Here is a 17034-nt window from a genome sequence, read left to right on the forward strand (position 1 = left end):
TGACGCCCTAAATATCTTTGGAAGTGGCACTACTCTTTGTGCAACAAAACCGAAAGAAAATTTTGTGTTAATTATTTATATTACTGTGAGAAATTAATTGTTGTAAGCATATGCTTTCCCCACCTCTTTACTTTTACGGAAAGTTAGTCACCCAAGGTCGTCTGGGAATCATAGATGAAAATTTTGACTGAGTGGACAGAATTATTCACTTGAACACTGAAGTCACCATTTTATTCTTTTTTTGTCATTCTTGGAGTATTGTATTCGCTCAATTTACGATTTGAATATAAGTTGAACCACGGGAGGGGTTTTCAATATCATTTAGTTTTTATTTTTTAACTGAATGAATTATCCCAACACGTTCTTTTAATCATGTGTTTGAAGGCCAAGAGAAGAGAAAACGGACTGTTGGCCTTTATTTCCCCGTCATACATTTTTAATCCCGCTTAAAGGTAAAACAATCTTCATTTTAAAGCCGGGTAAAAAGAGACTACCGCGTTTAAGAGGCTTTTTGAGGGACCATTTTCAGGCATTATTTTTGCAACACGATTTACATATCAATGTGCTGAATTTTACTTTGAACAACATTTTCACATTTGCTCCGAATAATTGGAAATTCCATCCGGCGTAGACAGAAACAGAAATTGAATTTATTTCTCAGTTTAACAAATTAGAGTTCTGGTAGCATTAGGATTTTTTCCTGCTGTTAAAGTGGACTTTATGCGTTGTCGCAAAGGGGACGTTGTCTCGTTAATTATCTCCGTATTGCTGTTAAAAAGTTGAATTTTGGTGAAGTGCACGTATGGTTCTTTTAGTTTGGATTCAGGATTGATCGGAAGAAGCTTAGTTATAAACATTAAGCGGAAAAAACATGGTAAAATACGCGCAGGTGCCCATTGCTTGCCCGATTAAACGTCCATGGAAAACAGTGTTCTTAACTTGCTCCTTTTGTTCAACTAATAGAGTAAAGTAGTTTATGTCCGTGCTTCAAGAAACGAGGAGGTGTTAATTCGTTTCCTACCTACAGGATCAAGTGTGGTCTGTGCAATGTTTGATGTTTTTCTATTTAAGATCACTGACGCGTTCGGTTGAGAGGACTGACCCCAGATTGCATGTGATTCTTCCACAAACGAAAGCTTTCGAGGTAGCGTAAACTGTTCCTACAGACCTGGATGAAAGGATTAAGCATTTTTGTCTAATGACAGGATTACCAACTGAGTTTCCAGATCAAGATCCAGCTGTTTTTTGTTTATATTTTGCATAGCCAAGGGGGATCTCAGTTCAACGATTACGTTTTTGCTTATTCAGATTCATTTAAATGAGCCGTTTGGACAAAAGAATAATGGAACTTTTCTCAGTTTTGCACGCAAAAGGTGGATCATTTGAAAGTCAAGAAACGAGGAAGTCCTTCCGCGAATAATTCTTAATCGATTTCTTAATACACGTTATCAAACGGTAAAGCAGACAGTAAGAGCATGCAATAGTTTTTGCTGGAAAACATTGTGATCAGACTATGAAAAATTAATGACACACACCGAATTTGCAGCTTAAAAGTTGTATTCTGTTTTGATGCGTCTTAAACCCGCAGGATATTTTTTTGCAAAGTAAATTTCACTTTAGAAATATATATATATCTTTCAAATTAGCTTCAAAACACAGCGCTAAAAAATCAGAAATATTGAAATACAAATGTTCATTTTTCTGTTCTTACTTGTAATCTTGTTATGCGGAGGTGTTGTGGCCGGTTGTGAATTTTTACATTTTAATGGCGAATCTTAATTCCTATAAAGGAAACTCCATTTAGGTTTCGTTTTTAATGTGCACAATTTTGGTGAAACGTATTCTGTGCTCCGTATTCTGTCAAAAACTCGAACAGTAATTTTAATATTTCCACCCCCTCAAATTGGTGGCTACGGCATAAAAGCATTATTAACACTGAATATGGAGTATAAAGGTGCATGTTTATTCATGAGCGAGACTTTACGGAAAATGTGCGCCGTGGCTACATTTGTCTCACGGAAATTTCACCACAAAGAATTTGATACCGAACTCTCTCTATATATATCAGCTAGGAAGAGCTTTTTTCAATTATTTTGTACTGTACGATTTCAGATTTAAAACGGAGAGAGAGTACAATTGTTATTTCCGGGTCAAAAGACATGTAGACAAAATTGCAGCTGTAAGCAATGAGTGAATGGAAAAGACAGTGGCAGTGTTTAATCACGTCTCTTTCGAGAAAATGAAAAATTTAAATGTCGAAAGGTTATTGGAAGCAAATGATGTCCATAACCTGACCTCATATGTTTGTTTTTTTTGTGAATAGTAGTAATCGATTTTAATAAACCCTTACTGTTCGACTTTTTGTGGTATCATTCGCAAAAAACTGGCAGATAAATTGAGTATTATCTTCAAAATGGAGCGGTCTGGGTCAATCTGATGGTCTGTTTTTGCAGTGACGAAGACTGTTTTGACGTTAGCGTGAAGTGTTTTATCTTGACAAATGGAAAAAAAATCAAGAAAAACAATCTCTATTTGTTGAAGCACTAACGAGTTAAGAAGGCTTAAGGTATAAATTCAGAATCTCTGAACTTACTCCACGAGGAGGGAAAATTCTCTCTTGGCTTAACCTGTTGGTTTATCAGCCGGAAAAGTTGGTGAAGATCGAAATTCTCTTTTGAAAACTAAATTGCAGCCCATGAAACAATAGACATGTTAATATGTCATGCGTGGGAGGGTGGCAGGCTTATATAGCGTCACTTAACGCTGAAAACAGGCGCGCCGGCGCACGATGGCATTGAAAACAGATTCAATGGGAATGGTGCCTTAAAAGATCCGTTGTCATCGAAGGATTTCACTATTACAAACAAGATGCAGGCGAACACGAAATTACGTTTCAAGTCGCCATAGAAGCTTCCAATTTCCCGCTGCGATTTAGAATCAAGAATGAAATTCCCCTCGATTGTCAGCGTGGAATATTTCTCGGAATCGAGTTAATTTCGGGCCGAATGAGCGAGAATCTCGAGGTTGTTTTAAAAACTCTCAGGCTGAGATTTCTAGCCGGGTAAAGGGGGATATTCTTGCCTCGCTGAATTTTTGAAGTACTGGCCTGTGAAAATATGTCCACGAGCAGTGATTCATCTACATGGAAGGACAAACTGGTCGGTTCGATTGTAGTCGTAATATTTGCCATTACACTTCTCCTGAACTTTCTCGCGCTTCATTATACTTACATCAAGGTCCGAAAGCCCTCGCTGAAGAAGATTCCACATCTGTTTGTGGGAGCACTGTCCGTTGCAGGCTTAGGGATCGCTTGTTTCCAATACATCCCATTTATCGCTTCCCGCTTCCATGGCGAGTGGTCTTGGAAAGCCGGCGTCTGTCATTTTGTTGCGTTCGGAGTTTTGTTTTTTGGAACACTGACAATATCTCTGGTTGTAATGATGAGCGTCGAGAGGCTTGGTGCAATCGTGTTTCCCTTCTGCTATAAAGAAAGCGTAACATTTCACAAGTGTGTCATTCTACTAGTCGCACTTGTAGTGTACTCGTTCGTTCTTGCTGTCCTTCCCCAAGCTCTCCACAATGTCGAATTGAATGTCTCCACTGGTGTGTGTAGCTATGTTGTCGATTCACACAACACAGATACTAAAGTAATAGTATATGTCATGTCTGTGCATTATGTCATATCTGCATTGATTATGCTGCTATCCAACATAACCGTGGTATACACACTTCATCTCCTCGAGAAGAATTCTCTGTCCGACATATATAATCAAGACTCTGTGGGCAAATCTGAAAAAGGCGCCAAAGCAAAGCATTCCAACACCTCGGCTTGTGTGAGCTTTGCCAAGATGGTTGCGTTGATGGCTTTCTGTTATTCCATATGCTGGACAACAATTTTGGTAAGTTTTGAGTATACTTTAATCATTAGCATACACTGAGCGAAGCATTCTTTCAAGAGATAACTGTAATTTTTTACAATTATTTTGACTTGCGCGACGGGCAGATCATGGCCTTGCCAATGTTTATTTGCTGAGGCCATTAATTCCGCCCCTTCGCTATTGTTTTTTTTTTTTTTTTTTTTTTTTTTTCCGCGTTTTGAGATTTAATTCCAGATTGCTTTCATCTAAATGTTTCTCCGACAACTATAGTTGTGTTAAAACTTATCCCTGTTTTTCTGTTCAATCAGTCAAGCTGTTTTACCTTAAGAGGCCGGAAAAGAAAATCCTATTTTGTTGAAAACTTGAGCGTTTTTATCGCGGTCTTTTTTCAAAGCGCTGAAAAGGAAACAGATCAACAAACATGAATGCCTGCTAAATAAATTAGAGCATACGTTTTAAGAATTTTTTGACCATTCTTTGGTGGGAAATAGTGCTCTCTTTCGTCAATGCATAGTTTATGAAGACACGGGCTTCTTTTTGTGTGGATGAAAAAAAAACCGATGAATCAAAAGATGCGAGTTTTATGGTTGAAGTTTTCTTAAATGATCGTCGATAAACACATCGAAACGTAGTTATGGCGATTTTCTAAAAATGTATTTAACTGTTTAGTCGCTTTTGTCGGATAAGTTTTTATTAAGGGAAACTTTTGCCACGGATTCAAACAAATAATCTTTGGCATTTCTGACGTTTCTTGGTAGCAGCAGATGTAAATTGAAAGGAAACAAAGGCGAATGAAGAGTGTGAATGGAAGTGTTTACGCATGGACCAATCGAGAAACTCAAGTATGACTCTGTTAAGAGCAGAATAATTATGGCCGCGAGGAGTTTTCATCTTGAATAAGATAATCGGCAATCTTGTATTTTGTTTTTTCACTATGCGTCAGAGAACAGTTCGTGACGTTCGAGAGGAATACTCGCAGAAAAACAACTGGTTCGTTTTATTGTTTCGGCGAAAAGTAATCAAACAAATATTCAAATCAGTCGTTCATATGCAATCGTAAAGAACACGAACGCGCATTTTATCCCACATCAAACTGCTACCCAGAACAAATGAGATGGCTCAAACGTTTTTAGTTTCAAATTATTGATAAGCGTTTGAAAATTGTTGGTGGAAATGGACTAGATTTCGACCCTCGCGGTGCGTGAGGTAGCGGTGGAACTCTTAACAATCATCAGTTATTGATGCGACGCGCAAATCATTAAAGATCTGTGAGTCGTCGCTCAAATCTAATACTCTGATAGCCAATTGTGTTATAGTCTTATCAACCGACTATCGCTCAGCTGTCGAGTGAGTGCTCTGCGCTTAGTATTTGGTAAAATTATTAATTGACGGTCTTCCGTGAATAGAAGTTATGCTCTCCCTTTAGTCCTGTATTATATGCAAGGATACCGTTTTTCCCGGCTCTCTATTTTATTTTATCAAGTTTTTAATCAAACTAAAGAAAAGAAAAAGGAATCTCTGTTTCGCTCATATCGAGAAGCTCGTCGTTGACATATTTCATGGTATTTTTTCTCTTGATCTTCAATTCATTTTTCATCAATTTTTCATCATTTAAACGTGAAGACATATGAACGCCTCTAAACTGTCTTACCCAAACAGTCATATGCCTCTCGTTCGGCTCTTTAATTAATGAACATTTTATGCCTTTATGACGAGCTCTTCGGCAATATCTCTTCCGTTTAAAAACTGTTCTATACGATTTCTGTTCATGAAATGGTAAAAACGTAAGCCCAAAGGTTCATGGTTTCACGAGCCAGATGTGAACAAATTAATTCAACGAATGTAGTTTCGTTATTCAGATTAACAGCTTCCAAGGTGAAGTGCTTCCTCCCTTCCCAAGTTATGTTCTCCCTTCAGTCCTATATTATATGCAAGGATACCGTTTTTCTCCCCTCTCTATCAGGCCGCTTTCACCTTAAAACTAGTGCAAATCCGCACTGATTACGTTTAGTGTTCTCCGCACATCCCACACTGTTTTATTCAAATTTCCACTTAATTGACAAAAAGTTTGCCGTTAGCGAAATGGGAAATACAACCTATATTACCTTGTATTAATAGCAGATAGGATAAAGGCGCGCTATCTTTCCTTTTATGCCAAGCGGTGGCGAACAATGTAATATCCTTTTTCGTATTACAGTTAGTTGTCAATACGAACTCGGATAATTTCCGGCAACCGTAAACTTACCAAGCATTACTTGATCAGTTTGTCTTTGGTGATCCTCTAAAGGTTTTCTTTCTCGATTTTTGTCTTTGACGAAGAAAGGTAGAGTGCCGGCAATTAAAACACTTAACCCAGAGAACGCATTCTGATTTAAAAGAACTTTCACAAGAATAATCTCATCTAAGAATGGAAATCATGAAAATTATAGCCATAACCCTTGGACAGCATGATCACTACAAATGCAGTGATATTCCTCTTCGTGTGCCCGAATTCCCCATAGCCTATAAGCGTAAAAACATTCAACGTTTAAAAAAATGTGTAGAAACTACACTGGAGTTCGTCTCAACAAATTTCTCCTTCGGCTTTAAATTAGTAGCGAAAATAAACAATAGAGTTCATCTAAAATTTAAAAATGAATATTCACTCGGACTGCTTTTACAGGGACGGTAATAAAAAGAGAATTTTCTAACTTTAGCATCAATGTCCTTATTTTTATTTTTGTTTTTTGTTTTTTCTTGCACTATATCACAAGCACAAACAAAATTATTTCTTTAATGTACAGTTTGAGCTGCTTCAATTCAAAAAAATTGGCCAACAAAATTTTGTTGTAAACATTACACTGGTTTATTATTGCAATAAGATACACATCGGTTAATTGCGTTTTTCCAGAGCAGGTGAAATCTCCTTGACAGAAGATTAACCTTTGATCTCCCTTCGCACAACAGCTTAGTGATCCCATTAGACTTGGCCTTAGTCCAAAGCTCAATTGTAAAAATTGTTGTTCGCGATTTAAAACAAAAAACATACTTTTCGTCCTTTGCGCACACAATTTTCATGTTTGGTTCTTGTCTATCGTTTCACTTAATTAACACTCAGAACATTGGTCCAAATCACAATAAACCAAACCATTCACGGTGCAATTGCGTTGTTGTCGTTGTTTTTTGTTGTTGTTGTTGTTTTTGTTTTGTTTTTTATAAACATAGCAGGCAAGTCGATCAGGCACTAGGTCAAAACCCCGTCTCCAGCAAGGTAGAATATTTCGCTTTAGTATATGCTAAAACAGTGGATAGCCTTGACCTCGCGCGCTGATTGGCTCGTCAAACTCCGGATATCCTGTGCTATTTACCTCCGAGCAACTAAGGAAAAAATGGCGTCCCGATTTGCATCCGTGACAAGTGAAGAAAACATCCAATTAACTTTTTTGTGGTGTATATTATCTCACTGTTTTAGTATATACTAAAACAACTATCACCATTCTCCCCTCGTCTCGGTTGCTTAACTGACTAAAGAGTGCGGTTAAACTGACTCAAAAGGCACTGTTAGCAGTATATTAGAGGGGTTCACTCAATATCCAGCGGCTTGAAATTGTGAAAAGTCTGATTTGCGGTGTCACTGTGAAAGTTCTCTCAGTCAGTCACTGCATAGCTAAATACAATTTAAGAATACTTTAAGTCGAAAAGGTGGACAACGGTTTCTCTGACTGTGTGCGACATTTCCAGACTGCAGACTACAGACCGCAATGACAAGCACAAATCTAAAAACAGTGAAGTCATGATCAACAATATTTCACCCGCAAAATAACATCGGCCTCGTTCCGAAGATTCTGCTCTCATCGTCCGATCGCTCACCTCAATGGCGTCAGATTAAAGGTAGGATCTGCTCTTTCTAGATTATTGTAGTTTGATATTTGGTTTCTTCCGTTAACACCGCCAAATACAACGAAAATGTCTTATGAGATCCTTACGTTATTCGAGAGGTGTCAAATATTCGTGAACTCTCCTAGTTTTTAGTGGTGACGGTATTTTGGTATGACTGACAAAACTGAATTCGTGAATTGCCACTTAGATTAATGAGTTCTCTCTTTTTATACCGATAGAACCGTGAAATCTAGATCTCGGGTCTGATTTTCTGGAAGCAATGTCTGAACCAGTTTTATCTCTAACCTAACAGAATCCTGGGAACTAGGAGGCCCGTGAAATTTTGCGCGCGTAACTTTCTTATTTGAAGTAATATTTGCTGATGATGTCACTCTTTATCTTCAGTGGGACAGAATTTATAGTCTGCGGTCTGCAAATGTCGAAGCGTTGTCGTTGACTTTTCCGAGAGAAAAAATTAGACGAGTTTGAAACAGCTGGAGCCAGAGAAGCAATGATTTCGAAGAAAGACATCTCAACTTCCTTTATACTGAGCGTTTTAAGGCTATGTTTAATCATAAATAAGCTATTCGATTTTATTGATCCGGGTAACCTTATTCCACTGTTTTCCTAAATGATAATTTATATGTAACTTCCGATATGTATTTTATCGATTGAATGATGATCATTATCATTATCATTATCAATATCATTATCATTATCATTATCATTATCATTATCATTATCGTTATCGTTATCGTTATCGTTATCATTATCATTATCATTATCATTATCATTATCATCGCAGAACTTGCAAAACTGAAAAATGTTTTTACGGAAAGACGTTTTAGTTCAAATGTCACTTTAAAAATAATCATTCACTTTCATTTCCAGATGCGCATTGTGATCCTGTATTCTTTGGGATGGCATAACAAGTATTTTGATCAAGTTGTGCTGGTGTTAACCACTTTGGATCCTCTCATTAATCACTGTGTCTGTCTTTGGACCATGAGTAAATATCGAGATGGTTATGCCTCCTCTCTTGGCAAGATGTTCTCCTGTTTTAAGCCATCAGAAGAAGGCATGTTTAGGTCCGCCATCACGCGTCTCAGCACAATATCGAGGCGCTCATTCAGTAGGTCATCCACATCGGCTAGATCCTCGTCTATGCGAACTTCAAGAAGGAAATCATGTAAGTGGAAGCGCGTTTTGCTTGATGCATGCTTTGTTACCCACCATGCCTCACTTGTTCAAAAGCTGGATATGTTTATCCAGTGGATACGTCACCATCCGATTGTTTCAGTCTGTGCAAATATTTCAATATTTGCTCAAGTAATGGTGAATGTGCACACTCTAAGAACATCTTTGTAAAGACTTTTACGAAAACCTTTGCCATCGCTTCACGTGGAGTATATCTTTTACTTTAGATAGCGACTTATCCACTGGATATAGTTATCCGGCCTTCAAACAACTTCGGCCAGATTAATAAGGGAAGATATTTATGCCTTTCTTCCCTCCCACAGGATAGGACCTTGTAGGCTAGTGGACTGCATACCCACGCTCGTTTACTGGGCACTAGAATAAAAACAGACAATCCCAGATGGAGTAAAATGGCTAAGGGCAAAGGCCCAAAGCCGATTTAATCATTCAAACTTTCTTGAATTTATTACAAAAATAATTGCTCTATAAAATGTGTTGAGCCCAGTAAAGGTGAGGGCACAAAAACGCAAAATAAACTAACCAAGATACCCTAAGGAAAAAGAGGACAGGCCAAGGGGAGGAGGAGGGATGTAAAAACGAAGTGTGATCCAGCGAAGAAAAACAAGAATGAATAAATGTGTGCCTGCTTTGTAGCCTGGCCAAAAGTCATCACGAGTGGGGCAGGCCCCGCCCGTCTCCTATGCTATTACATAACAAAACTGTTGCATAACAATTCAAAGCACGTGCATTCCATGTTGCACAGTAGAAATTCACTGAATTCCTCGGGAAGAAAGCCATGAAAATTCTATTCGCATAGCAAATAATCTCTTTTTACACTTGTGCTTTGGAAGGCAAACCGTAGCTGCCTAGTACCAAACAATTACTTTCTGTTTTCTAAAGTGCTGATTCGTACGATTTACGAAGGCGACGTCGACGAAATTTTAACTGACAATTCTCTCGATATTTTTCCACTTCGTTAAACTCTTGTACAATTGCACCACTATCTTCAGTAGCCAAAAGGAAGAAAGAAAATGAAAGTTTTCCGTTGTCTGCTAGTCTGTCGTTACAACTCGAGATTTCAGTGGTCATAGTTTTAGCGCTGCAGAATTGCAGAGAACGGGGAGGGAATCATCTCCGTAGACTACAACAGGAGAAGTTCGTGAGGCACAGGCGAAGTGTAAACTCGCAAACAAAATGGTGGCGAAGAAACGTATAGAACGAGAGCCCCTCCTAGCCGTTCTATACTTTTTTTCGTCGCCATTTTGTTTCAGGATAACGTATTCCTCTGAGAGATGGAATAGGAAAACATTAGTAGACAAAATTATGACCGATCCCAATCAAATGAAAGCGCGCAAATGTATAAACCAAGAACACAACAATGTATTTTTTAGAAACTTTGTTTAAATGTTAGGTCTTCTGATTTTGCCGGTCATCCACCGTTTGTGGTACTGCTCCCTTTCTTGGCCTTGAGATTTCTCTTTTACAGTGAGGAGCTTCTGGGTTCTTGTCTACACGGGTCCTCAATGTCTTGCATGTAGCGCGTTATTTATTTATTTTTCTGTACACAAATTTGTCACAGCAGGGAAAGTCTTCTTTTATGTAAAATCAGAGGTCAGTGTAATGAAGTGCTCCCAGGGCACTATATATTCGAGAAGGGGTGTCTTAAAATTCGTGGAGCATCATTTTTCTTGTCTAAAATTAAAAAGACACTTGGTTAATTGAGAAAACTCGGAAATAGAATATTGAAGGAGTAGTAATAGACCTTTTCACCGATACGGCGGCCATTTTGATTTCTATTGTTTCGAATAGCTATTATGGGACCTGCTCAGGGGTCAAATTATAAATCGAAATGGCCGCCGTATCGGTAAAGAGGTCTATTACAGGGGCGAAAATAACCGACAACTAAGTGAAATTCGTTGAATCTGATCTTCACTTTCAACTACTGACAAAAAAGCCGCTCTTTCCGAGAAAACGGCGCTGTTTTCCGGCTTTTTATGCCAGTCGCAAACCGGGCGAAACTGTCGCTTGCTTACGGTCTAGTGGTTTGAACAGACTTTTTGACATTTTGTGAAAACGTGGCGGCTAAACTAAATTTGTTGTTGGTGACCAATATTGAAGAAAATTATTTTCATGTTAATGATTTAGTGGAACAAAGGCAAGTCTCGATAAAAATATGATTCCCACTGTCCATTAGTGCGTTGAAGCAGTTATATTCAATAACAACAATATTTCACCTGTTTTTTCCTATTCTCCAAGGTCGTTAATTCTTGTCTTTCTTGGTGATATATTGCCTCTTATAAAAGACAGATGGTCAATTTTATGGCAAGAGTGGAGAGCATCAAACGTAATTTAATATTTTTCGATTCATTTAGTTCGGGGTTGCCTTTCGACAAAACACTCAGTCCAACTTGTGGGTAGTAAATTACCGATTGTTAAAACTGACTACAAAATAGAAATGTTTGTTTATGTTACTGCCTGGGCTCCTTTCGTATATTAGTCAAGATTAAAATTGTTTGGGGTTCATTAAAATTAACTATATATAAAAATGGTTCCCTTCTGATTCGTGCCATAATCAGTGTACACTCCCAATCTCAAAACGATTTTTAGGATGATTAAGACAACTTCCTTATATAACTACAATAACTCTCCTTTAACCTAAAAGTCTTTGTCAGGTTTTAAACGTAATCGTGATTTTACCCTATCAAAGAAAGCTCGTGTACTTCTTTAAATTTTAATGATTTTTTTCAGGGGAAGAGGCATTCAATCCTTTTGTTGTTGATACACTTCTTCGTAACATTCACGTATATCACGAATCGTTTACACAAAAATGTGGCTTATTCATTAGTACAGATGAGAAGCACAGTTGTCAAAGGCCATATTCTGCTGCTGATAGTGCTGAGTGTGGTTTGTTTATGACTGCTGATCGCTGTATTTTGTTACTATTTCAGCCGCTGTGACACAAACGTATAAGCAGGTGGCTCAGAATAATCCAGATTTACCTGTAGAGCCTGGTATCGCGGTCGGGGAGATTCAATCTGATCCTAGGGAGCTTGTGGAACAGGGCCATTCCAGTAATCCTTAATGAAGGCTGCCACAGTAGATGCTGCTTCACAATGAGTGATTAACCGTTTTCTGGTTAGTCATTAAGTTATTCTCGTGTGGGCAATCGCATAGGAGAAATGTTATCTCTTTGACAGTATACTTAGTGATCGTGAAACAACACGTATGGCTGGAATCATTATTGTGGATTCAAGTACACTAAGGTCAATTTCTCGAAAGGACTAAATAAGGCTTTGGGCGGATAACCAGAGCTCATCTCAGTCCTCACAGAAATACCATCTTAGCGTCTACAAATAGGTTGAGTTAGCCGAACGTTACTTCGAAAGGAGCCCACGGACACCTCGACTCCCTCTGGAAAGGAAGTCTAACTTTGGGAGAGCACCAAAGCCCCATCTGGCAGGACCCTAATCGACTTCTCTGGCCTTCGCATTCCGGCTTCTGGGTGATTCTTACCTTTGCGAGGGACTCGTTTTTTTCCCTTTCCTTTCTCGTGAGGGCGAAAGGCAGTATTTTCCATCTAGATCCAAAATGTGTTTTTTTAATCTACCTATACAGTGTCTTGTGTTCAGTTACTTTTTCATGGATTACAAGACGACGAGCAGCGACACCTCAAGCAATTTAAAGATTAAGACAAAAATCAATTTGTTGGCCTTGTCTGTGCTATTGACAGGTCATTGACACATATATTAAGTATTACAAGGAGGTACTTTAAATGAAGAACGCCTCTAAACTGATTAACAATCACTAGAACAAAGAAGCAGTTGAAAACTGCCAATAGAATTAAAGCACTTGAGCTTTTAGTTAAATTATTTTCAGACGCATAATCGAGAGGGAAACAAAAACCAAAATAAAAAATAGTTTTAAAATTAAATTTGTTGTTTCCATTTGTTTTGGATCCTTGGGGGAGGTGGGTGGTGAATGTTCAACAACCTTTTCTCCCTACAGGTTTTCTGCTGAGCTGGGCGCGCGCGCAGATAACCATGGGTAAGAAAATATAGTGACCCATCTGTGCGAGAAACTTTGGTTTTGGTCTCCGTACGACCGTACGAACGCCCACATCTCCATGTATACCAAGGTGAAACTCTAGGGGCCAAGCCTCGTTTCTTGGCGGGAACATCTTTTAAATTGGACATCCCAAGAGCGAATTAGATAAGAGCATTGATCTATCACTTTGAGGTCTTGCCCCAGCACAGTCACAAATGAATTTACTTTTAGATACACTTTGACTGCGAAACAAACAGGGGCCGCCAATTTTAACCAATCGGAAGAAGCCATGTCACGCGTGACATGGCTGGCTGCTTCTGCCATGTTTTTTCAGGGACATGACAACTGATTCGCGCGGGAAAGGGTATTCTGAAAATATGTATTTCTTGTCACTTAATCATATTTAATTATGCATGTTTCACCTAGTTGTTATATAGTCCTAACGGTTTTTCAAATATTTTGTAACTGACGATGACGTTTGTAACATGGAAACATGTCTTCGAAATTAAAAAATGTCGTAACTTTCTTAAAAACACTTTTATCTAATTCACTCTTCACATCCATGTTATGGTTAATACACTCCATGTTATGGTTGTACACCCAGGAAAATCTGAAGTCATGAAGATTGGAACACAAAGAAGTCTCAAAAACTCTAATGATTTAAATATCTTTATTCACGATCATCGTCTCAAGGAAGTTGCAAACTATAAATATCTTGGTGTCTACGTCGATAGTACCTTGGCTTGGAAAGAGCATCTTTCATATCTGCGAAAAAGAACGTATCCAAAAATCCGTGTTATAAACAGACTTTCTAGTTTCCTGGCTAGAAGCGTTCTATTGAAGATCTATAAACAAACGATGCTACCAATCTTTGATTACGGATGTTCTGTTTGGATGGAATGCTCAAATTCAATGATAGACAGCCTAGAAAGGCTCCAAAATCAGGTTATGCGTACCATACTCAAAGCTAACAGGACTTCTTGCACTCAGAGTATGAGATCTAAATTGGGACTCTTAACATTAAAAAATCGAAGGCGTTTTCTGAGATTTCAGTTAGTCTATAAAATCATCAACGACCATAACTGTTCAAACCAACTAAAAGGCTATTTACCTCGGCGATCAAGTCTGCACGGGAGAGATCTCAGAGACAGCACCACGCTACATTTACCAAAAGCAAATACAACAGTTGGACAAAAAACTTTTCAATATGCTGCAGCGAAGGATTGGAACGATTTACCAAAATCGATAAGATCAATTACAACCTTTTCATCATTCAAAGCAGCCTTATATAGTTTTTTTCTAAAATAGGACAAATTAAGTCATAGGTGCACGGTAAATTAAATATTGTATTTTTTATTGCTATCCTTTTTATCTGTTAAGATAATATTTAAATAGTTGATTTTGATTGTAAGTGATATGATTGTATTTCACCCTCATCAGAAATATTATATTTATCTGCTCATGTATTAATACCAGTTTGTTTTTAACAAACTGATACATTTTTAGCAGTTTAAATAAAGCTATTATTATTATTATTATACCTGTCAAAGCAAGGTATCCGCTGACCAATATCATGTGACTATATTGCGGGCTCAAGTGTAAAGCTTATCGAGGTCACTTTTTTTAAAAGTTGACCGCTGACCAGGTATAAGTATTCGATTGATCGTAGTCTCAAGCCAGGTTAACCTATTGCAAGAATAATAGCACGGGAGCTCCGCTTTTAGGCTTGGCTAAATGTATATATTATTGCCTGAAAAGCACGAGGTTACGTTTCAAAAAACTGGACAGAGCGTAATAGCTTAAATAGTCTATTCACAGCATTCTCATTCGCTCCGAGGTAAATTAAGATATGGAAATAATATTGCTCAGCGGTCAAAGAAAGGGTGTTTCAACTTGGATTTTGGATCGACGTTCTTACATGTACCAAGAAGAGTGGGTGAAAATACCGATTTCAAGTTCTCTGCTGTGCGTGCTGAAAAATGATCAGGAACCATCGTCATTTTTGTAGTTAGCTCAATAGTGCACGCATTTTGATTGTTCTATTATAGAACAGCGGACGTCATCATCAAAGACTTTAAATTCTTTATTGTATAAAAAAAAATAGATTCTACGTTGCTGTGGGTCTGTTCAGTAATAGATCACAGATGATAGCAACATGTGGTAAGACCATCAGTGACACACTGGGCTATCGCCTCGTGTGCCACTTTTTTGGTCTTATCACACTTTGACGTCATCTGCCGGCGATCTATTACTGAAGAGAAGCACGGCAACATGGAATGATCTATTTGTTAAATATATAGTTTTTGTTTAGCCCTTGTGCACACCAAGATCAGAGAGATACAGAACACATGGTAGCAGCAAAAAGCTAGCGACCTCCAACAGTATGCAGGTACGCTCTACGGTCTAGCACCTATACATCAACTGGAACCCTCCTGACCGCGGATTCCGTCCAAACGACCCGCTTGACATCCTCGAACGCTGGAAAGATCACTTCTCCACGCTACTGAACCAGGAATCCACTGCTGCAGAAGATTTCTTAAGAAATGTCCCATCTGATTCCCCTCTTGTGGAATTTGAAAAAGCAATGAGGAGAATGCCCCCAGGAAAGTCCCTGGGCCCTGACAACACCCCATACGAAATGATTCAGCATGGTGGCCTTCTTTTGAAGAGCCGCCTTTTCAGTTTCATCTTGAAAATGTGGGAAAACGAGCAAGTTCCGAAAGACCACAAAGACGCCGTTGTTATTACCATCTTCAAGAAAGGCGATCACAAAGCCTGTGGAAACTATCGTGGCATTTCTCTTCTCTCGATTGCTTGCAAGACCTTCGCCCGGATCCTCTTGAACAGGTTGCAAGTAGTTGCAGAGGAAATCCTCCCTGAGTCCCAGTGTGGCTTTCGATATCGATATGATCCTCTGTGCCAGACAAATACAAGAAACGAAACCACTATTCTTTGGTTTTTTACGTCTGGAGAAAGCCTTTGAAAAAGCTCCAGATAGAGACAGAGCTCCAATATGCAGATGACAATGACGCCCCATGCCAATCTACTAATGACCTGCAACAATCCGTCAAAAACTCCAGCAGCGCTTTTAGTCGTGTTGGCCTCACCGTGAACGTCAAAAAGGCCAAGGTGCTTGCCCAACTAACCTGCGATCAGGCTCTATTTTAGTTTCGCGTGGTACGTACTGTGGAGTTGGCGAGCGACGACATAAGAGAACATATGGGCGAAGCTAAAAATGGGCCTGATCGCAGTTTATTGTCCAACCCGCTCCAAAAACATCTCTCCCAGTTCTTAACATCTCCATCGGTGAAACCCACCTCGAGCATGCAGGTAGATCACTTCCCATACCTTGGTAGCATCCTTCCATCTAACTGCACCGCCGACAAAGATGTTGATCACCGAATTGGAGCTGCACATTCTGCATTTGGCAAACTCTTTTAATAGAGTCTTTAAGAACAAAGACCTCAGTCGAACCACTAAACTCATGGTTTACCAAGCAGTTGTCCTCTTTACTCTGCTTTACGGCTGCGAGGCCTGGACGCTGAACCAGAAGGACGGAAGCTACAGCAATTCCACCAAAGAAAGCTCCGCTCCATCCTCACCATTAAATGAAACGACTACATCGCAAACATCTCCGTCGTCGAGCAAGCCAACACTGAGTCCATGATACTGAAGCATCGACTTTGATGGTCTGGGTACGTCGCCAGGATGAGTGACGCCCGGTTGCCGCGAGCTGTGCCCTGGGTTACGCCCAAGAGGACGCCCTCTTCTTCGCTAGAAAGATCAGCTCAAAGCTACCTTCAAGAAAACTGGAATTGATCCAAGGACATGGGAGACAACTGCGGCAAACCGACCCGGCTGGCGACAGTCCATTTCCCTCGAACTGCCTTGTTTGAAGCAGAATGGAGGCGTAAAGCCGAAGAGAAACGTGACGCACGAAAACGCCGCCTTGCAGCCCCTCGTTCCCCGCCCACTCTCCCTTGTCCTAACTGCCCTCGTAAATTCTATGCAAGGATTGGCCTGCTAAGCCACCTCCGAGGTCATCAAAGAAGAGGAG

General features: G+C 39.3%; 1 protein-coding gene across 1 annotated transcript; it reads left to right on the forward strand.

The window, feature by feature from the left end:
• Nucleotides 1-2382: 2382 nt before the first annotated feature.
• On the forward strand, nt 2383-12881 carry LOC137976072 (rhodopsin, GQ-coupled-like). The gene is made up of 3 exons (XM_068823336.1): nt 2383-3899; nt 8628-8925; nt 11882-12881. The coding sequence occupies exons 1-3, from the start codon at nt 3117-3119 to the stop codon at nt 12013-12015; spliced, it is 1215 nt and encodes a 404-aa protein (XP_068679437.1). The 5' UTR covers nt 2383-3116; the 3' UTR covers nt 12016-12881.
• The last annotated feature ends 4153 nt before the right edge of the window (nt 12882-17034 follow it).

Source organism: Montipora foliosa, chromosome 11 (genome assembly GCF_036669935.1).
Source record: "Montipora foliosa isolate CH-2021 chromosome 11, ASM3666993v2, whole genome shotgun sequence".
NCBI classification, from domain to species: domain Eukaryota; kingdom Metazoa; phylum Cnidaria; class Anthozoa; order Scleractinia; family Acroporidae; genus Montipora; species Montipora foliosa.

Excerpts from the sequence above, each read along its gene's own strand:
- LOC137976072 (XM_068823336.1), top strand. The coding sequence starts at position 3,117 with ATGTCCACGAGCAGTGATTCATCTACATGGAAGGACAAACTGGTCGGT. Across the intron at positions 3,900-8,627 it reads TATGCTGGACAACAATTTTG|ATGCGCATTGTGATCCTGTA; the intron begins GTAAGTTTTGAG and ends TTTCATTTCCAG. Across the intron at positions 8,926-11,881 it reads AACTTCAAGAAGGAAATCAT|CCGCTGTGACACAAACGTAT; the intron begins GTAAGTGGAAGC and ends TTACTATTTCAG.